We start from the raw sequence: 18,496 nt of genomic DNA, 5'->3' as shown, positions 1-18,496 counted from the left end.
GCCTGTAAGCCTTGTCATGAGATGGTTGTGCCAGGAAAGATGCTAGCAGGAATGAGGCAGTGCAAGATGCAGCTTTAGAAAGGAATAAATCCTAGTGGTGTTCCTCCTCAATCCTGCAGTGGAAATGAGATGCTGGGAGAAGTGGAAAAAGTATGAGACAGCCTGCCTCTACACAGGAGGGATTTAAGGCCCTCTGGGATATGCACAAGAGTAAAGCTTTATTTTCCACTGGAGACAGTGTCTTTTCTCTAGACCTACAAGGACTGGGCAATGCTGATTTGTTGGCTGTGTAGGCAAGGGGTGCATTTTACAGGGGCTTTGTTGCACCTGTGGCCCAGGAATGCAGCTGTCTACTTGTATGGGGGATGCAGCCCAAATGGATTGGGATGAATACAGTGGGTGAGAGAGCTCATTTGTTTAACAAATCTGGCTTTTGACTATGACCTGCCAAATTTTGCTGAACAAGTCAGCAGAGCACAGCTTTCCAAGTGCTCATGAATCTCTGACTGCTGAATGAGTGATGGTTGTATGAATGAATTCTGCTTATCAAGTTATGACGAATCAACATGTTTTCCCTTAGTTCAAGATTTTATTTTTATTACTGCAATGAGCAGTTTGAACATCATTGTTTCTTCTTTTTTCTTCTAAAGGGTCTAGAGTTGTACTTGCACACAAGGCTGATATACCCTCAACAGAGGTTTCTCCTCCAAGTCCCAGTCCTTTGAAAAAAAGTGGATCAATCAACTGGCCTTTCCCTGACAGAATTAAATCTCCCAGGACTGTGAGGAAGCTTTCCATGAAAATGAAAAAGCTGCCAGAGCTGAGCAGGAAACTGAGTGTCAAGGGAACTTCAAACCATGCTAGTTCAGATAACCCTCCTTCTCTGCTGAAAGGTAGCTGCCGGGATACAAGCCATCCAGTGTCTTTGCCATCTTCTGGAAACTCAGCCACCACTGCCAGCAGGAATGTGATCAGTCGTTACCATCTCGACAGCAGTGTGTCATCACAACACACCTACAAAAAGAAAAGCTCAAGGAGCTCCAAATCCTTCAACAAAGGTGGTTACCTCAGTGATGGTGACTCTCCTGAACTTATAACAAAATCAGGTAAACACGGGCATGAAACCAAGTGTGGGAAAGGAAAGGAGAGCCTCCCAAGTAACAGTGGTAAAACCGAAATAGATATTGATGCTTTCAGACACTATAACTTTTCTGATCAACCCAAGTGCTCTCAGTACATCTCTGGACTCATGAGCATCCACTTCTATGGTGCTGAAGACTTGAAACCACCAAGAGTAGACTCAAAAGATGTCTTTTGTGCAATACAGGTTGACCTGGTAAACAAAGCAAGAACAGCCCTCCTCACATGTAGGACAGCATTTCTAGATATGGACCACACATTCAACATAGAAATTGAAAATGCTCAGCACTTAAAGCTGGTGGTGTTCAGCTGGGAACCCACCCCACGGAAAAATCGGGTGTGTTGTCATGGGACCGTGGCTCTTCCCACACTCTTCAGAGTGACAAAGACACATCAGCTGGCTGTCAAGCTGGAACCAAGGGGTCTGATTTACGTCAAGCTGTCACTGATGGAGCAGTGGGAGAACTCTCTGGATGGTCTCGATGCGCATCGGGAGCCTGTGGTGTTCGGGGTAGAAGCTCGGAAGGTTGTAGAGAAGGAAAATGCAGGCTTGAGTGTGCCACTTCTGATGCAGAAATGCATTCTGGAGATTGAAAAGAGAGGCTGTCAGGTGCTGTGCATATTTTAATCTGTTTTGCTAATATTTCTGTATTGGGATGGCTGTTGTTGCAGAGCGTGAGAAGTGAGAGGGGGGGAAAAGGGGAAACTAAACATCTTTACATGCCTCTCTTTGCTTTGCTGCTTCTGTTTTGTGAACATTGTAATATGGGAATAATAACAAGACTGTGTGAAACCAATACTTCCAACTTGACCTTTGTGAAGGAGATGTATGCTTGCTCATGGTTGTGCTTTAGGTCTAGAGAGAGTGAAATGAATCTGCAGCCCCTCGCACAGGATCACCCCCAAAAAGCAGAGCTGAGACCTGATTTCTGAGACATAAATCACTCCATAAGGACATATTGTACTTACCTGCAAAAATAAGAGTATTATGTTCTCTCACATTCCCTCCTACTCAAAACCAAGGCATTGTGAACAGTGACATGAAGTGATGAGGTCAGGTCTTTTGTCAGAACTTTACACGTATGTGCAGTCTCTAGCCAGCATGCCAAAGACTTCTCTCTGCCATCACTTTGCCTGTGCACAGCATTAAGGTGAGGAGGAGACCCTGAGGGGCTGACTGATTTCCCCATGCCACTGCTCCTTGTCTTTCTTTAGGTTGTGTTCCAAATGAGGACAGGAGGTTCCAAATGAGGACACTGCAAAGCAGCAGTGTCCATGGTCTCCTCTTCATCCTAATGCACTTTATTGGTTGATGTAACCTAATGGACACAAATATGTATGAGAAATGAGGTATGGAAACAAAAACTCCAGTTACAGGGGTTAGACAAGAAGCCTGTTAGGAAGATGTGTAGTCCTAAGGTCAAATGCTCCCCTGGGCAATTAATCTGAAACTTGTGGGAGGACTTGCCTGCTATTGCATTGCCTGTGTGAACCTTCTTTTGCTTACACCTGTTCTTGCTCAGGTGAAATTGAGAAGTTATCAAACCTACCACTGTTACTATTTTAAATTGCTGGCAGGTTGGAATCAGTTCCAGGTATTATGAGATTAGCTCTGCTATTTATAACCTAGCTCATAAAATACAGACAGAAATGGTATTTTTGTGTAATTACTTTGCTGCAAGTTACTACTGATAACAGCTGTGTGATTCTTATTGTGAATGCTTCTAAAATTATGCAAATCAGCGGAAAAGAGAAGTTTTATTCTTTCCATTCTATGTCTCTTGTGATTTCAGCATTTTATTTTGGGTTTATTAGCACCTAGTCATGCAAATGATATTGGGTAATCAAGGCAACACTAGTAATCAAGCAATTGGGATCTGAATTGTCTGAATGTACCTGGTGCTTTTGAGCATGAAATCTGATTTGTGCCTTTGCAAGCGGAGAACCAAAAAATGCAAAATGTACAGTTAGCTTCTTGTTTTAGCCATGTGCTTATCTGACATTTTTAACTTTCCTGTAGTCTGCAGATTGCTGGCTTGGTATGTCATCTCCACCTGAGTTTCAGATGTGGTATTAGACAACATCAGAGTGAAAATAAATTGTCAGGCAAATATGAGAATTTTTGGTCTTGATAAAGAGGGGGTACAAATTCTGTTTATTTAAACAGGAATTAATATATGGCCAGACAAGTACTATTGTTCGCAAACATAGACTCACGTAGTCTAATTTAGGGGTGTTTGTTGTTCTTGGGTTTTGTTTGGGGTTTTTTTGTCATTTTTGTCCATGGTAGTTTTGGACTACCTGTTTACTGCTCAGTATACTTGCCTGTAAAGTTCCTTAAAATAAAATTAATATATTTAAGAGTTGGCTTCACAATATCATAGGGGTGCTTCATATAAAAGATGTTGATGAAAATGAAGAGTAAATAATAAGTGCAAAATTTAGGTGTTTGAAAGTAAACGATTGAATTAGTAATTCAGCCCAGGAGTATTCTGGGTTTCATTCCTGTCACCTTGACCATGATAAATAACCTCTGCTTTGCATGAAACATTTCATACAATTTGAAACACTTGGAAGTCAGCATCTTGTCATCTTTAGAACAGCTCCTTAGATATATAATAATGGAGTAGTCTTAATTCTCTTGAAACCTTTGCTACTGGTAGCAAATTTAAATTTTGTTGTAGTATCTAGTTTGTATTGCCTTATTTCCTAAGGTTGCATAAAAACAAAGTACTAAATCACTACCATTTAAAACTCATGTTCTGTCCATAAAACACTGCTCAGAGTGTTCCCTGCTATGGAAAACACAAGTGTTATTTACTTACTGCTTACAGGTCCCAACTGTGTCTCTTGCATAGTGTTTGATAACATAGATTATCATCATTTGATGTTAACAGTTTGCACTGTTTGAGTTTCCTTAATATACCTTTCCAAACAGCTGGTTTTTGTTGCACTACCTGGGTGAGACAAAACATGATGTCAATTATTAGTCCCTCCTGTGGGAAAAGAAATGACATGTGGCCAATGTTTTTGCTCCTAGGTGGTAGGACTGTACCGGCTGTGTGGCTCAGCAGCGGTTAAGAAAGAGCTTCGAGAGGCATTTGAGAGGGACAGCAAGGCTGTTACTCTCTGTGAAAGCCAGTATCCAGATATTAATGTCATAACAGGTAATATACATTTACTTACTTTTAATATAGAATTGTGCCACGCTGGTAAGGTACCTTTTAAAAGGTGAAAGTGTGCTGTGAACGAGTTGTCATTTCGCAAGCTGTTGACTGCTGCCCTGCGTTGCTGAAGGAATTGTGCAGGCAAGAACCAGTGCAGTAACCTTGGGAGTGTGAAAATGTGAAGCAGCAGTGATGTAGAGCAAAGGTGATATAGACAGAGCCACTCTGAGCAACTGCTGAACCAGTGACAGAAGGAAGTGATAGTCTAAAGGAAGCCAAGGTTCCCACAGCAGGTTAAACCTCTGCTTTTGGTTTGTGTTTGAGCATCTCTTAAAAAAGTTGGGTTGAGACATCCTCTGTGCTGGTTGCTCCACAAATGTGATCCCAGGGCCATCAACCCATCATCCTCCCTGTATGTTGGAGATGGAAGCATTTTTTGAAACAGATTTCCCGTCCCCTTTTGAAGGAAGGCTAAGAGCAACAGCAAAGTGTCTTTTATTTCATTATCTGCTTATTTTAAAGCATAATTAATTAGTATCTTCCTCTTGCTCACCATAGTGGACTTGCTGTCCCACAGCAAGCTTCTGGCAGAGGTGAGAAGGGCTGGTGGGAGGTCAGGGTCTCTGCCTATACCTGCATCAGCTCTTCATGTGGGTGTTTACACAGGAGTTACACTGGACAGCTGAAGCAAGTGGTTCAGGTTTTTTTGTTTGCTTAAAAGTGGAACAGTTTTATAACTATTGATACTTGTTATGTAAACCAAAGTTGATCTAATTTTAAGCATCACTGAGTAAACCAATTACTCCAGGAAATTAGGTGAGAGGATTAATTTCCTATGTATCCAGGGATGCAGGGTGCTGTGTGCAGTAGTCAGGGTATACATTTTTGGTGCCAAAGCCTCTTCCAGTACATCCAGCACCCAGCTATACAGGAGAGTTCTACCCTGTTTGGTGGTTTATTTCATTTCAGTGTAGTGAGTGGGAATTTTGTTCACTACACTTTGTAACAGTACAGAGTCTTACCAGAAGGTATTAATCAGTGACGTTTACCAGGTTAAATAAACCTCTTGGTTTGAATGTCCAGCTGGTCAGTTCACCTTACTTGCCTGGGCTGGTTTCACTGTCTGGGTCGGTGTTGCTCACAGTATCAGTGTTCCCAGCAGCAGAAACTTGTGTTCATGTTTCATTCTGGGGTGCATCTCTATAGAGAGGAAGTGTACAGTAAAAGTAAATAGTATAAAGTATCTTTTAAAGGGGATAATTTAATTCTCTTTAGAAATAAATTAATTAGAAAAAATGGTAATTATCTCTAAGATCAGATTGTTTTCTTTCAATTTTGTATATGGACTCAAAAGGGAGAAATAAACCCCTTTGTTGCTTTCTGCTAAACAGCAGAAGCTGTCTGATACTGACTTGTAAGCAGGCAAATGGCAAGCTATTATTTGAGTAATGCAAGCTTTTGGCTAATGGAAAAATTTGTATTTTTTAAAATTTTAGAATAATAAAAATGGCATTGCATGCCCATGCTGCAAGGAAGGAATCATTACAATAAAAGAGTATTTGCAGAAATTATTCAGGAATATCATGGGGAAAGCTATAGGAACTTGATTCTTATTTGTATGCTAAGAACCTGTAGTATTTCATAAGCATTTTGTCTTTTTGCACTGTGCACGGAACCAACCAGAACTGGCTGAAACCCGAGCCTGAACTGCAAGAGAACTCTCTGCTGATGCAGAGCCCTGGAAGGGCAGTGGCATGGCCTGACTGATTTTTCCATCAGGAGTTTATAATGCACTGGTTAAATAGGAAAGTGTAGTTTATTTTTTCAATATGCAGTGCTCCAGGCTTCATTGATTGGGACGAACTTTTGATGACCATGCAAGTCCTCCTGGACTCATGGTCATTTTTTGGTTTGTCCTGATGAAGGATAATTTTTTACATCAAGAATTTGTATTGCAATCTTGAGAAGACCACAGCCCTGGTGTCTTGTCTTACAGGAAGACTACAAGCTATGCTTTTGTATGTCTTACACTGCAAGAGTTTACTTGTTCACTTCTTTCCTTACAAAGAAGAGTTTGTTTTAAGAAATTACATTTTAAAAAAATGAAATTATTCCCCCTGGTTCCCTGCAGCTGTGCTGTATGATTGCCTGTAGTGCCTGTGTTCATGGTGCAGGAAGGGCTGAGCACAGGGCTCCTGGGTGAGCTGGGGGTAGTGGGGGGGTCTCTGTGTCCCTCACTGCTGCTGCCTGCAGTGCAGCCCCTCTCTGATTGCTGCTGTGGGCAGCGTGGTCTGGACTGAAAGGGAAACCTGCACATTTTGCTGACAGAGCTGAGGTACCCACAGTGCTTAGTGCTAGGAGTAAAAGAGCCCACAAAACCTCTCTTGCATATGCTTAGAGAGTTGGGTTGAGAGGGAGTGTTTCCATTGATGTGTTACTGCTGTGTTTGCAGTGCTGAGGCTGATGCTCATGATTCATACTTTTATAAGCCAAAACATGTGTTCCATAAAATAGGAATCCTCAGCATAAATCTTATGTGATCTGAAGAGATGTGCTGCCTTCTGTCCTTTTTGAAATTTGAGTAGCTGTGCTTTTCCAAAAGATTAAAAAGATATTTTTTTTGACAGATCTCCAAAGACTAAAGAATGAATGTTTAATGATTAAATCTTGACTGAGAAATGCTCTTGGGGTTGGCACAGGCTTACACACAACTGAGTGTGCTCGTGGCTCAAACTGAAGCGTGCAGCCAGATTTTGGAGCTGCCTGGCAGTCATGTTGTTGCCTCGTGCCTGTTTGCATCCACGTGAATTCATATCTCTGCATAAAGCATGCAATACTCTTTAACAGTTCAGTGGGTCAGAAAAATGAGGAATTAATGAAGTGGATGGCAGTTTCTGCTCGCTGTCTAAATGTGTTGTGTGGTTGTGTCAAGGGGAATGTGCTAGTGGGCTGGCAGCAGTGAGAAACTTAGATTTGTGGAAAAAAAAATAGCAGGAGTTTCTTACAGGGCTAATTTAGCTGAGTGAATAACAACAGGATTTAGAAAGGTCAGGGAGCATTCATGACTCCCAGACAATCCTGTTATTCAGGGCTAAACAGGAGAAAGTCCTTTGGCAGGTGGTGGTCCTATGACCATGGATGCTATTATAGGAATTCCTACTAAATCATTATTAATAGATAGTTGTGTTTCAGCAGTAGAAGCTGATTTGATTATAACATATCATTTCCTACCATAAACTGATTCTGATTTTAACCTCCCCCTCTGAAAAAAAGCTCAGCTGAAAGATTGAGGTAAAAGTCAGCATCTCTTGCTGGTGTTCTGCATATGGAAAAGGGAAATATTCCAAACCCTGTTGTACAGCACCAACCTCTGCTACATTTATCTCGAATATTTTAACCAGCTAATCCACACATGGAATATGGCCCTCGAAACAAGGGGAAGAAATAAAACTTGGTGAGGCAGGCGAGAATGGGTAAGTTATTAAACAAAAACTAGCCACTTGGAACAGCCACAAAAGTCACATATTTGGTTTAAAGCAGGAAAAAAAACCCAAACCACCAGAAATAGTGCATCTTCAGGAAAACACATGAATGGTTGCTTGCATTTTTTTAATATTCTTGGTGGCAAGTTCCCATTTTAGGTGCAGAGCAGGCTGGCAGGTGCTGTGTGAAGGTCTGTGGAGAGAGAAGCTTGGTGTGGCTGCTCTGAGCTGGTCTGCCAGCTCCAGGTGTGATGCTGCTTGTGCAGCAGGGACGGAGTGGAGTGGCTGCATTGCTGCTGGGTGCAGGTTTTTTTTTTTCTTTAAATGAAAATATTTTTACAGGTTGAAGCCAACTTTTACTTGACCATCTGCATGTGAATGTGTCCATGACAGGGCAAATGTTAACTTTGATTCCGTGTATATTTTAGGAATTACTTCATAGCAAAGCCCACTGCTATACAGTTCAGTGTACAGTTAGGATATAAAGGCTGAGTTTATTAAAACTATTGCTTTGTTAAGTAGCTCAGTGTGATGATATTGGGTGTGATTTGGGATTTTATAAGGCCTATAAGGAATGCATACTAAAAAAAAATCTCCCTTTCCAACTTTGTCTTTTTGGAGAACAGGGTTTTGTTTTAATCCACTGTTTCTTCTTAAAATATTTAATTTGTCATAGTGTGATTTGGTGATGTAGCTAAAAAAAGGTAGATACTTGTAGCACAGGATGTGCTGCTTTCTTTTTTTTTTTTTTTTTTTTTTTGTAAGTAAAAGCTGCTGGGAGGCACAGTGGTCTAGTTCAGTGTAGAATCTAGATCAGGCATGCTGGTATGTTTCTCCTCAATATTCTGCTTGTGTCCTCTCCAGGAGGTGCTGTTAAAAGTCTAAATGCTAAATGTTTGGTACTTTTAATTTTTATTTTTACAGTCACTGAAACCCTGTTCAGACTGAAGTATTGGCCAGCGTTTAAGGCTACCTTACAAAAATGCCAATGCTCAGTTCCTTCTGATTTGTTTGCATCTGTGGCAGGAATAGATGTTTAACAAAGTGCTTGCCCCTCCTCCAGCACATCCCCAGCTCCTGCCATGGTGCTCTGTGTCCTGCAGCTGGGAGGGCTCAGTGTCTGGCTTCTGTAGCCCTTGTCTCCTGTGGCTCTGAGTTACATTTGTCACAGCAGAAGTGAGCAGGGTGCTGGGGGGTACAGAGCACCCAGAGGCAGGGGGCAGTTGGTGTTTCCCCCTTGAGGATGTCTGGTTTGTGCTTTGGTAGGTGTGTACTTCACCAAATACACTCTGTACTTCACCAAACATCCCACTGCCACTGGGCTCTTGGGTCATAATTTTACAGCTGAAGATAAACTGAACAGAACCTGGAGCAACCCTGTGCTCAGCATACCTGTTCCTGAGTGTGCAGCCCCTTACACCATCCCTCTGCTCTGGAGGCAGAGCACCTTCCTCTACTGTTTTCTCTCCCTAGTTTGGGATTAGCTGCCTTGCCTGGGCTGGAATAAACTGTAGGGACAAGGTTGCTGGTGCCCTCCTGCCTCAAGGGGATGTTGCATAAATACCTCCTGCCTCTTAGCTGATCCCGTGGGCATCTCTTGCATCCTTTTTTGCTGTTGTCCTCCCATCCCTCACTCCCCAGTGTGAGTTTTGTCAGTGATGCAGAGGGTTTTGTCATGGGATGGGTGAAGCTGATGTGCCTCAGTGCTCCCAAAAATCATTGGAGGGAATGTGCAGCTTGCTAAATGCAGCTATTGTTGTGTCTCCTGTGAAGGTGTCCTAAAGGACTATCTGCGAGAGCTCCCCTCACCCCTGATAACCAAGCAGCTCTATGAAGCAGTGTTGGATGCCATGGTGAAAAATCCCTTGAAAATGACAGCAAGTGGTTGTGACAATGACCCAAGTGACTCTGAGCACACAGCAGCCCTTCTGGATTGCCTGCCAGACGTTGAGAAGGTGAGCGGTGTTACCAGGTTCAAGTAAATTGTATGCTTCAGAAAATAAAGGAACTTTTTCACACTGGATATAAATTGTGTAAAAATGTGTATGCCTGTGTCCTGACTTCATGGTCCACTTGGATTTTTGATGCTCAGTGTCTTTGAAAAAATTTCCATGCTGTCACTAACTCAAGGGTCTGTGTTGCTGGATTTACTGCCTCTCCAAAACTGAATGAAAAGCTGTGATCACTGCTTTTACATTGTTAATTCAAAGATCATTCCTGTGTGGTGTCCTGCTCCATTTCTGTGGGGCTCTGTGATCTGTATGTCGTAGTTACGTGGGGGAATGCATTTCTGTTTCCTAAGTGTGTTCAATAAAGCCTTTGCTTCCCATACTGTGCAGGGTAACAGTGCCATGCATTGTTACCTGCCAAATTCACCTCTGAAGAAAGCCACAGCCCTGCCCTTTTCTTGGTGGAGAGGGAGTGAGCAAGGGGTGCACAGTACCTGAAAGCTTATTCAGATGCTGAGGTCATATTGACGCTTTATTTTCTGATATACCTCAATCATTTGTACTGCTGCTTTCCCCTCCCTGATGTCCATTGCTCCACTGTGAGAAAACTAATCCATATGAACATGTAAGAAACAAGCTGAATTTTACCAAAAAGTCTGCCTTAACTAGTCTGCTCTGAGGCAGTGTAATACAGCTTTTCTAATTCAGTGCTTAGGTGTTCCATTGATGGCTGTTGGTAGAAAAACCATAGCTATCAGCCTTGATCTTGTCCTTCCAGAGCAGTGATGCTAGGACATCAACACCACCTTCATCTAGTGTTTTTTGTTTCCTAAGCAGTGTTTTGTTCTTTTAGGCTACTCTGAAGATGCTGTTGGATCACCTGAAACTGGTGGCTTCTTACCACGAAGTAAATAAGATGACATGCCAGAATTTAGCTGTATGTTTTGGGCCTGTGTTACTGAGCCAGAGGCAGGAAACCACCAACCATAACAACAGAGTTTTCACAGACTCAGAAGAGCTTGCTAGTGCCCTGGATTTCAAAAAACACATAGAGGTTCTTCACTATTTACTCCAGATGTGGCCAGGTATTGTTTCACTAATCTGATCAAGGGAAAATATCAAACCATTACTGTATGTATTTACTGTGTGACAATGTACATTAATTCACAGGATGACTGAGCAGCGTGGGAATTCTGGAGACACTAGGTACAATGGCATCACCTGTTCATCTTAAGAAATGCTAGTTTTAAATCTATTCCTTGTATTCTGTCTCTTTGTTTAATGGGAAGTTTATTGTTCTAGTTGCTTTCTTACTAGATGGCTGGGTTTGAACATAATATAAGAAGTGTTGAGTGCTTTATGTGAGATAAGATACTAGAAAAAAAAATTAACCCAGTGACAGTAAGCTTTCCACATTAGGGGGTTTTTGGGGTGATTTTTGGGGGGATACTTTGTTTTCATCTGCTTTCCTCCTTTGACCATTCAGGATTATCTGTGTATAGAATTTATTTGCTATGTCTTTGAGATACTCAGAGGGTTACTTTGTTTCTGCCCTTGTAATTTTGGCAGAGTTTGGAACATCCTTACAGTAAGAGCTGTGCAACTTCTTTTCTTTTTTTTCCAGACCCTTGCATAACGAAAAATGCTTTTGAAACAAAACAAAAAACACCCTAAGTACCTCCTTTTAGCTCTCCCTTCCAAACCTAAGAGGTTGTATGCTTTTGGACAATTTGAGGTCAGTGCTTAATATGAGAGGTGAAATTCTAATCCTCTTAATAAACAACCAAAGTAGAAGTGAAGGTGACTATTTCTGCCAAGATCTGCCTTTCAGGTGGGAAATGATTGCACAGTGTTTGCATTTCCCCTGGTATTTAGGGAGGCATAAGCCAGTGGAAGTAGACAGGATGACATCTGGAGCCCTGGGTTTCAGCCCTTGGTGAATTCTTGTGCATCACTGCTCCTGCTGACCACAGCCTCCTGCAGATGCACTGCCCAAAGGCAGCAGCAGCCAAAGGTATTGCAGCTTTTTGACTAGATAGGGAGAGTTTGAGGGTAATACTGTGGAGAAACTTACCATTTGGTCTGATGGGTTTAGTTTTGTTTTCAGATAGTCTTGGGCCAAGGAGTTGCTGAAAGCTGCTTAACCATGCAGCAGATGCTCTGTTGTGCAGTGCTGTGCTATCTTCCTTTTCCACAGTGGCCTGGCTAACAGTGTGGAGAACTGGTCTCTTTGGTAACCTGAATAATGTATTGTTTACTTCTCATATTTTAACAGTGTAAGATCTCTAATTTTTGAGGCTAAAGGAAGATCCAGCTCATCTAAACAGCTTCTTAATTGTTCTCTTCTATAACACAGTAATTGCCATCCTAATTGGGGTCACCTGGAAAATGTGGATGGTCACAAAGGGCCTGACTTGCCAATTCTGAATTACAGGTGCTGTGGCTGCACTTGAGCTGGACAGGTGGACTCAGCTGCTCTGTGTTCAGGATACAGAATACTCTCCAATTGTTTTAAAGAGCGTTTGGGGAAAAAGTTTTTTTTCCCTGTCCTCTCCCTCCATTGCAAATATTATAAAAAAAAATTGTTATTCCCAGCTAAGTGCTTCTGGAAACATTTTATTTTGGAAGGCTAGTGGGGGTTTGTAAACATGCATTGGCAAAGACCTGATCTACCAAATATAATAATTGAAAGAAAAAAAAGGTGGATTTGTTGTCTATTCCTATCCATGAGCTATAAATGAATGTGTGCTAGCAGGCAAAGTGCAGGATAGGCAAATCCTTGTCTTAGACTTCATAATCAAACTATGTAGGGGTATAATCTTGCTGTTAATTAAAGGAGTTTTTATGATTACAAAAGAAGTATAGGAATCTGCACTCTATTGTTGTTATGCAGGTCATCTTAAGCAGTCTCTGCTCTACTTAGCCAGTAATACTTGCTTTTTATATTGATATTTATTTTAAATTTATAAATTGGTTTTTTTTTTTTTTTTAGGGAGGTCGGGTTTGTTTTGCTCTTTTTTTTTTTTTTCAATTAAAAGAGACTTCTTGGGGAAGGTTTAGTCTTTTTTTGGGGGTAAGACTATAAAGTATGAGGACAAGTGAAGCAAATGTAAGAGACAGTAGTCTTACTTGACCAGCATGACATTCGTGACTAGTCCCCACATCTTTCAAGTGCTTGAATGTTTCTTGGTGTATCAGGTACAGGTTAGGATAAAGACTGCCCTGAGTGAGACAGTGATTTCATCCCCGTGAGCTACTTTATTCCTCTTACAGCAGTTTCCACCTGGGGAGTATTTCTGGGCTCAAGCCTGCTGGTGAGAGTGGGTGTGAATCAGTGGTCACCCAGCTGCTGTGCCTGCCTTGAGCAGAGGGGGGAAGGCAGAGTGTGAGGAAAAAGTCAGTGTAGACAATTAATGTACTGGAGGGGGCAAAAGCCAACAGGTAGTCTCAGTTGTGTTGTCTTAACCCCACCCCATGCCCCATAAGTCTGATTTGCAGTTGTTAGCTTGCATTAAACATGTTTAGCCACTCTCTCTGGTATGCAGCTGACTTCATGAGTTGCTTTCCAGCAACTGAGGCACAGGTGCTGCTGGGATGTCACTGGCTGCACAGCTTGAAGAGCTGCTTGTGGATGTTGTAAAACCCAAAGCTGCTGGCCACCAAAAATGAAGCTTTCAGTCAGGTCGGTGAGCCAGCACAGGAGAGATGGGAAATGTAGGTAGAGAAAGAGGGAAACCAAGAGCTATTTGTGCAGCAAGTGCTGTGCAGGAGCTAACTGTGAAACCCTGGGGATAACTTATGGCTGCTGTGGAAAACAAAAGCAGGTAGATGTAGCTCAGCCTGTGCTAGCTTGCATTGCTGTAAAGGGGCAGAAGTCAGGCTAGTAGAAGTGTTTTTCCTCACCCAGAAGAGAAAGCTGAACACTATCCCTTTGGCTTGCAAGTGCTGTTCAGGATGTTGTGCTAAAAGAGAGGAAAACCACAAATGCAGGGATGTGAGCAGGCGAGCACCATACAGTGTAAACAGAACAGTTGGACCCAACAGAAGGCTTGCAGTCTGGTCCCTTACATTTAATCTCCTGTAGATTGAGACAGCTTGATAATCAACGTGTTGTGCAATACTTCAATTTCCGTATTTTTCCAACTGAAAACAAATAGTCCTTGTTCAGTTAGACCGTGTAATACTGGCAAGTTATTGTTAACCCATGGCCCTTGGTCTTAATGGAGCATAGTCTAAACAGAAGAGCTTTTGTTATAGTTTGTTATACAGTGGGGGGGGGAAAGCAGTTATTGCATGTTACTGTGCAAGATGTAAAGTAAGAATAAAATCTCTTGGAGAGACCTGTAACATGGACACAGAGAGAGCAGCTTTGGGCACACGTCAGAACTGAGCCTTCATGCTTTTATGTGAGGAGTCTAACAAGGAGCAGGAGAGACCAGGAGCTGCACAGATTGGTATGCACTGTGCTTTCAGCAGTGAATGGGAATAGAAAGTCTCTGCTTCCAATTACAAGGGGTAATGGTCTGTTTAAAACAAAAAAAAAATTTGCAGCTCAGACATTTAATAGGCACAGGTCAGTAAAAATATTTGTGCTGTTTACCGTAGGAAGCTGGTAACAGTGGAGGAGACTGTTAGTAACTTATGCTGTGTAATGGTGAGCTCAGGTAACATAACCATCAGACCTGTTGTGAGTGAACTTCTGACTTGAGGTTGTGGCTGCTTAGAAAATAATCCATAATGCAAATGAGCTTCTTCTAATGGTACAGAATACTAGGGAAGAAGAGAAACACAAGAATTCAACTCTTGCTGCGTCTTGAGCTTCTCTAGGTGTTTCTCCATGGTGGTATTTTTGTTGTGTTTTAACCTCTTTTGCTGTGCCTGCTTTCTGTTTACTCTTTTAGCCTGGATGAAGCGTGTGAGCTGAGCTGTTTGCTTTTCTTTTACCCAGAGCTGGATGGTGATTAACTCATAGAGTGAATTTAATTGGTGCTCTGGGAGTTTCTACTTTTTGACAGGCTTCTCTCCATTGTAGTTTGAAGTTGGCATGAATCTTCATACTGAGCTTTTAAAGTAGTTTTTCCTATTATTTTATATCAAACAGCAGCAGAAAACATCATAGTGGAATGTGTTGGCTGTAAGCTTGCATGTCTTCATGCATGCTGTTAGTGTGTGATGCCCAGGGAGGAGATGGACCTGTCATGGTCATCTCTTGTTGCAGTGTGGGTTCAGTCCTGACTCTGGTTTAACCTCTGCTCTCTTTTAGTACGTCACTCACCTGCCAGAGAACCAGCACTTCTGAATGCATTTCCCGAGCATCCATCCTCTCTGAATTACCTGAGACCCAAGAGGCAGAGACCTCAGATGCTGAACCTGAGCGGGACTGAGATGTCTGGGGTGCTCAGACCAAGGCCAGCAGGGCTGGACAGCCCATCGAGCAACCGGTATGCTGGAGACTGGAGTAGTTGTGGGGAGAACTACTTCTTAAACCCAAAAGACTGCCTGGGTGAAGCAGACTACGATGATGTCCCTTCAGAAGACACAGAGAGTGGGGATGAGAGCAGCAAGGCTGAGGAGGTGGATGCCCCGGGGAGCTGCCCGCAGCCCATCCCCCAGGGACACCCCTTCCAGAGCTATTTGACAATGCAAGCGATAGACTCTGGGGTGGATCACAGAGCAAACCTCAAAGACCTGCAGGAAAGCATTGATACTTTGATAGGAAACCTGGAAAGGGAACTCAACAAAAACAAGCTAAATATGAGCTGTTAAATCCTGCCCTGCATGGCACTGCCTCCTAGTGCCTCTGTGCCCCTCTCTGGGCTTCCCACGGCCCTGTGAAGAGTGATGGTGTCCTTGAATGCCTTGTGGTAAGGCCACGGCCTGCCTTGTGTTACCAAATTTTAATTCATTCCGTTACATTTCTGCCTTTTTGTTAGAAGAAGAAGGTGTTGACCTGATTCTGGTGTTGGAGACAACCTTAGAGACTGTGAGGTAATGCCACATAGTGGCATTTCTCCCTAAAAATTCTATGCACTTCGGTGGTCTGGACAACACCTGGCAGGAGTTAAAGCAACATCTCTGCTGTTGGCAGCAGCATTACTCCTCATTCCTGAACCCCCAGCTCTGGTACGGATGTTCCTCTCAGAAGAGGATGAATGCTGCTTGGCCTGAGTTTTGCAGCATGGACTTCAGATAGACTTGTTCTATTATATATGCAATGGCTGCTATGAAAACGCTTTTTATATATATAATATTTATATATAAAGTTTTAATTGTACAAATATTAATGTATTCCTGTATTAACACTTTTCAATAATTATTTAAACAAGCAAGAATTAAATATTTTTCTAACCTTGTTTGTATATACCTATGTTTAAATGTGCATGTGTAGCCACCTTGGGAAAGAAGAGGTCGCTCAAAATTATGAAACATCCCCATTTCTAGGAAGATGTGTTCAGTGATGCCAGGATGAAGTTACTCCTTGGGTAACACAGCATTTGATTTATGCACAGGAACATGGCCAGAGAGAAGGCAGGGTGAATGATTAATATAAATGACCTTGTGTGTTGCAGAGGTGTTGGTTTGCAGGTGTTGACTATTAACTCTCTCTCTCTCACACACACCCAACACGCTTTCTCTATTTTTTAATTCTTTTGTTTGGTTGGTTTGGTTTTTTTTCCTCCATGTTTTTTCATATACAGAGAAGGTCTGGAAGGTATTTAGTTTTCAAAAAAGAGTCCTGGTTTGTCCTTGCAACCTCTTACTTTATTTTTTGTGTTTCAGTACTACTTTTTTTTCTCTAGAGTTTCATGTATTTTTGTTGAGGTACTTTTGTCTGGTTGCTGGCTGTTAGCTGTGCTTGAGTCTGCTCTGAAGGGCTGTGGCTCTGGAGATGCAAGACTTGAGTTCTATACAAAGGCAGTTACTTTTGCTTGAGTCTTTTTTTTTTTTTTTTTTTTCTTAAATTAATCTCCTCAAAACAGAAACCTGGGTTGTTACATGAGGTTGAATGGGTTGAGTGATGTTACTCATGGGGAGTTTGGGTGGGATTGCAGTTCACTGGGACCTTATTAGATTCAACTATCACCATCTTCTCAGGTCATCTTTTATCTTTAGTCATTTAGGAGCAGTTAAAATTTCATGCTAAGGAAACACGATTTCAGCCCTTCTAACCAAAAGGAGCTATAGTGTCATTCCTTGTCTTTCATAGGTCAGCCCCTGTGAGGAAGGGGGAAATTTGGGCAGGTGGGGGCAAGCAGGTTTTGTGTTTTGAGAGGTCAAACTCTTGAGTCCTCAGATGGTAAGGTAGAGTTGAATTCTCTGTACCTTTTTGGTACAACATTGGCATCCTGCCATGGCTTTCCATTCACCCTGTGGTAAGTGCTGTTCTGCTAACCTGTACTTACTTATATTGCTTAATTGAGTTATTTATTTATGGTAGCAAGGAATTAAGAGTTGTTATGGCAAACTTCACACCCCTCTTTTCTAAGGAATTATTTTAGCACGGTTTCAAATGGATTATTCAATCTCATTAATTTATTTTTTATAAGTGTTAACAGATGCAAAACAATTATTGCAATATGATAATGTATGAAAATGTAAATTTAATCTGAAACATTTATCAATAAATCGATGTATTTTTTTAAACTTTTATACCTACAGAATGTGCATACTTTTTAAACTATAAATTTAAATTCTAAATAAAATTTGAATTAAGAACAAAATTTGACTAAGCCTAGGTAGTGATTATTTAAACCTGTCCAGGGTGCTGCAATACATTTGTCCTGGCTGCACGTGTGAATTAATTCTGTGAATTAAAAGTTTTTCAGATGTTTTGTTCTGTTGTCTTTTCTAGATAGACCCAGCACTTCAACCTAACAAGCTCAAAATAAATACTACCCAATTAAATCCAAAAGGAACAGTATTCTAGGGAAGCTGTCAAACCACTGTTGTAGCAGCATTTCTTTTATTGCAGAATGCTGATGCTTTTGAACATAGCGTGGTGTCTGCACTGGGTGTGTAGATGTATTCACAGTAGTTGAAAGATGTTTGCATATAAAGTTATTTGATAAATGGTATATAAAGATTTAATTGTTCATCGTAATGTAAATGAACACCTTGTGAATCAGTGTAGACTGTTCCTACAGGAAGGTTCTATAACTCAATGCAGCAATGCACTGCTCTGTCAGCTCTTAATATTTTAACCTTACAACAAGGAAAACTAATGGCTTGATAAACTGTATTGATGTTAATCTAATTAATTAAAAATTGTAAATAAAGTAAAATATACTGAAATTAAACATTTGCTGTTAATCTAGTGTAGAACATGTTTTGTATCTTAGAAATCTCCTTTTAATGAGACATTTCTGAAGTGGGTTTTGTCGTTGTTGTATGTTGTTCCTTATATTCATATTGGTTTTATTTTTCTTATATTTAATATATTCATTTATATAGTCTGGTTAAGTTGCATCCTTCTTAGGGTTGTTACTGACCCTTAAGGAAGAATATTAGTGTTTGAATTATACTAAATTGGGAGATTCAAAACAATCTGCTTCTACCAAAATAGTAATGAATATTTTTTTTTTATACAAAAGAGCAACCTTGGGCTGTGTGGGCTTTGCAGAGGGCTACTGGTTTGACAGGGTTACTGTCAAACCCTGTGTGCACAGCCAGGAACTTTTTAGTGTACTGATCTTTGTTGTCTGCTCGGTCTAACTCAGTTTGACACCAAGAGCAGCTCCTGTTCTGCAGGAGCTTTTAC

The 18,496-nt window shown here is 41.4% G+C and overlaps 1 protein-coding gene across 1 annotated transcript in view; it reads left to right on the top strand.

Moving 5' to 3' along the window:
- The window catches only part of SYDE2 (synapse defective Rho GTPase homolog 2), a 30,996-nt gene extending 13,537 nt beyond the window's left edge, over positions 1–17,459 (top strand). Inside the window, exons 3-7 of the mRNA XM_071750561.1 lie at positions 651–1,750; positions 4,181–4,307; positions 9,563–9,744; positions 10,592–10,823; positions 15,002–17,459. Coding sequence (XP_071606662.1) covers positions 651–1,750; positions 4,181–4,307; positions 9,563–9,744; positions 10,592–10,823; positions 15,002–15,504 — 2,144 coding nt within the window. The 3' untranslated portion in view covers positions 15,505–17,459. The remainder of the gene's footprint in view (positions 1–650; positions 1,751–4,180; positions 4,308–9,562; positions 9,745–10,591; positions 10,824–15,001) is intronic.
- Positions 17,460–18,496: the final 1,037 nt, after the last annotated feature.

Source organism: Heliangelus exortis, chromosome 8, assembly GCF_036169615.1.
Source record: "Heliangelus exortis chromosome 8, bHelExo1.hap1, whole genome shotgun sequence".
NCBI classification, from domain to species: domain Eukaryota; kingdom Metazoa; phylum Chordata; class Aves; order Apodiformes; family Trochilidae; genus Heliangelus; species Heliangelus exortis.
The sequence above is the reverse complement of the archived record's forward strand: the minus strand, read 5'-3'. Positions and strand labels throughout refer to the sequence as shown.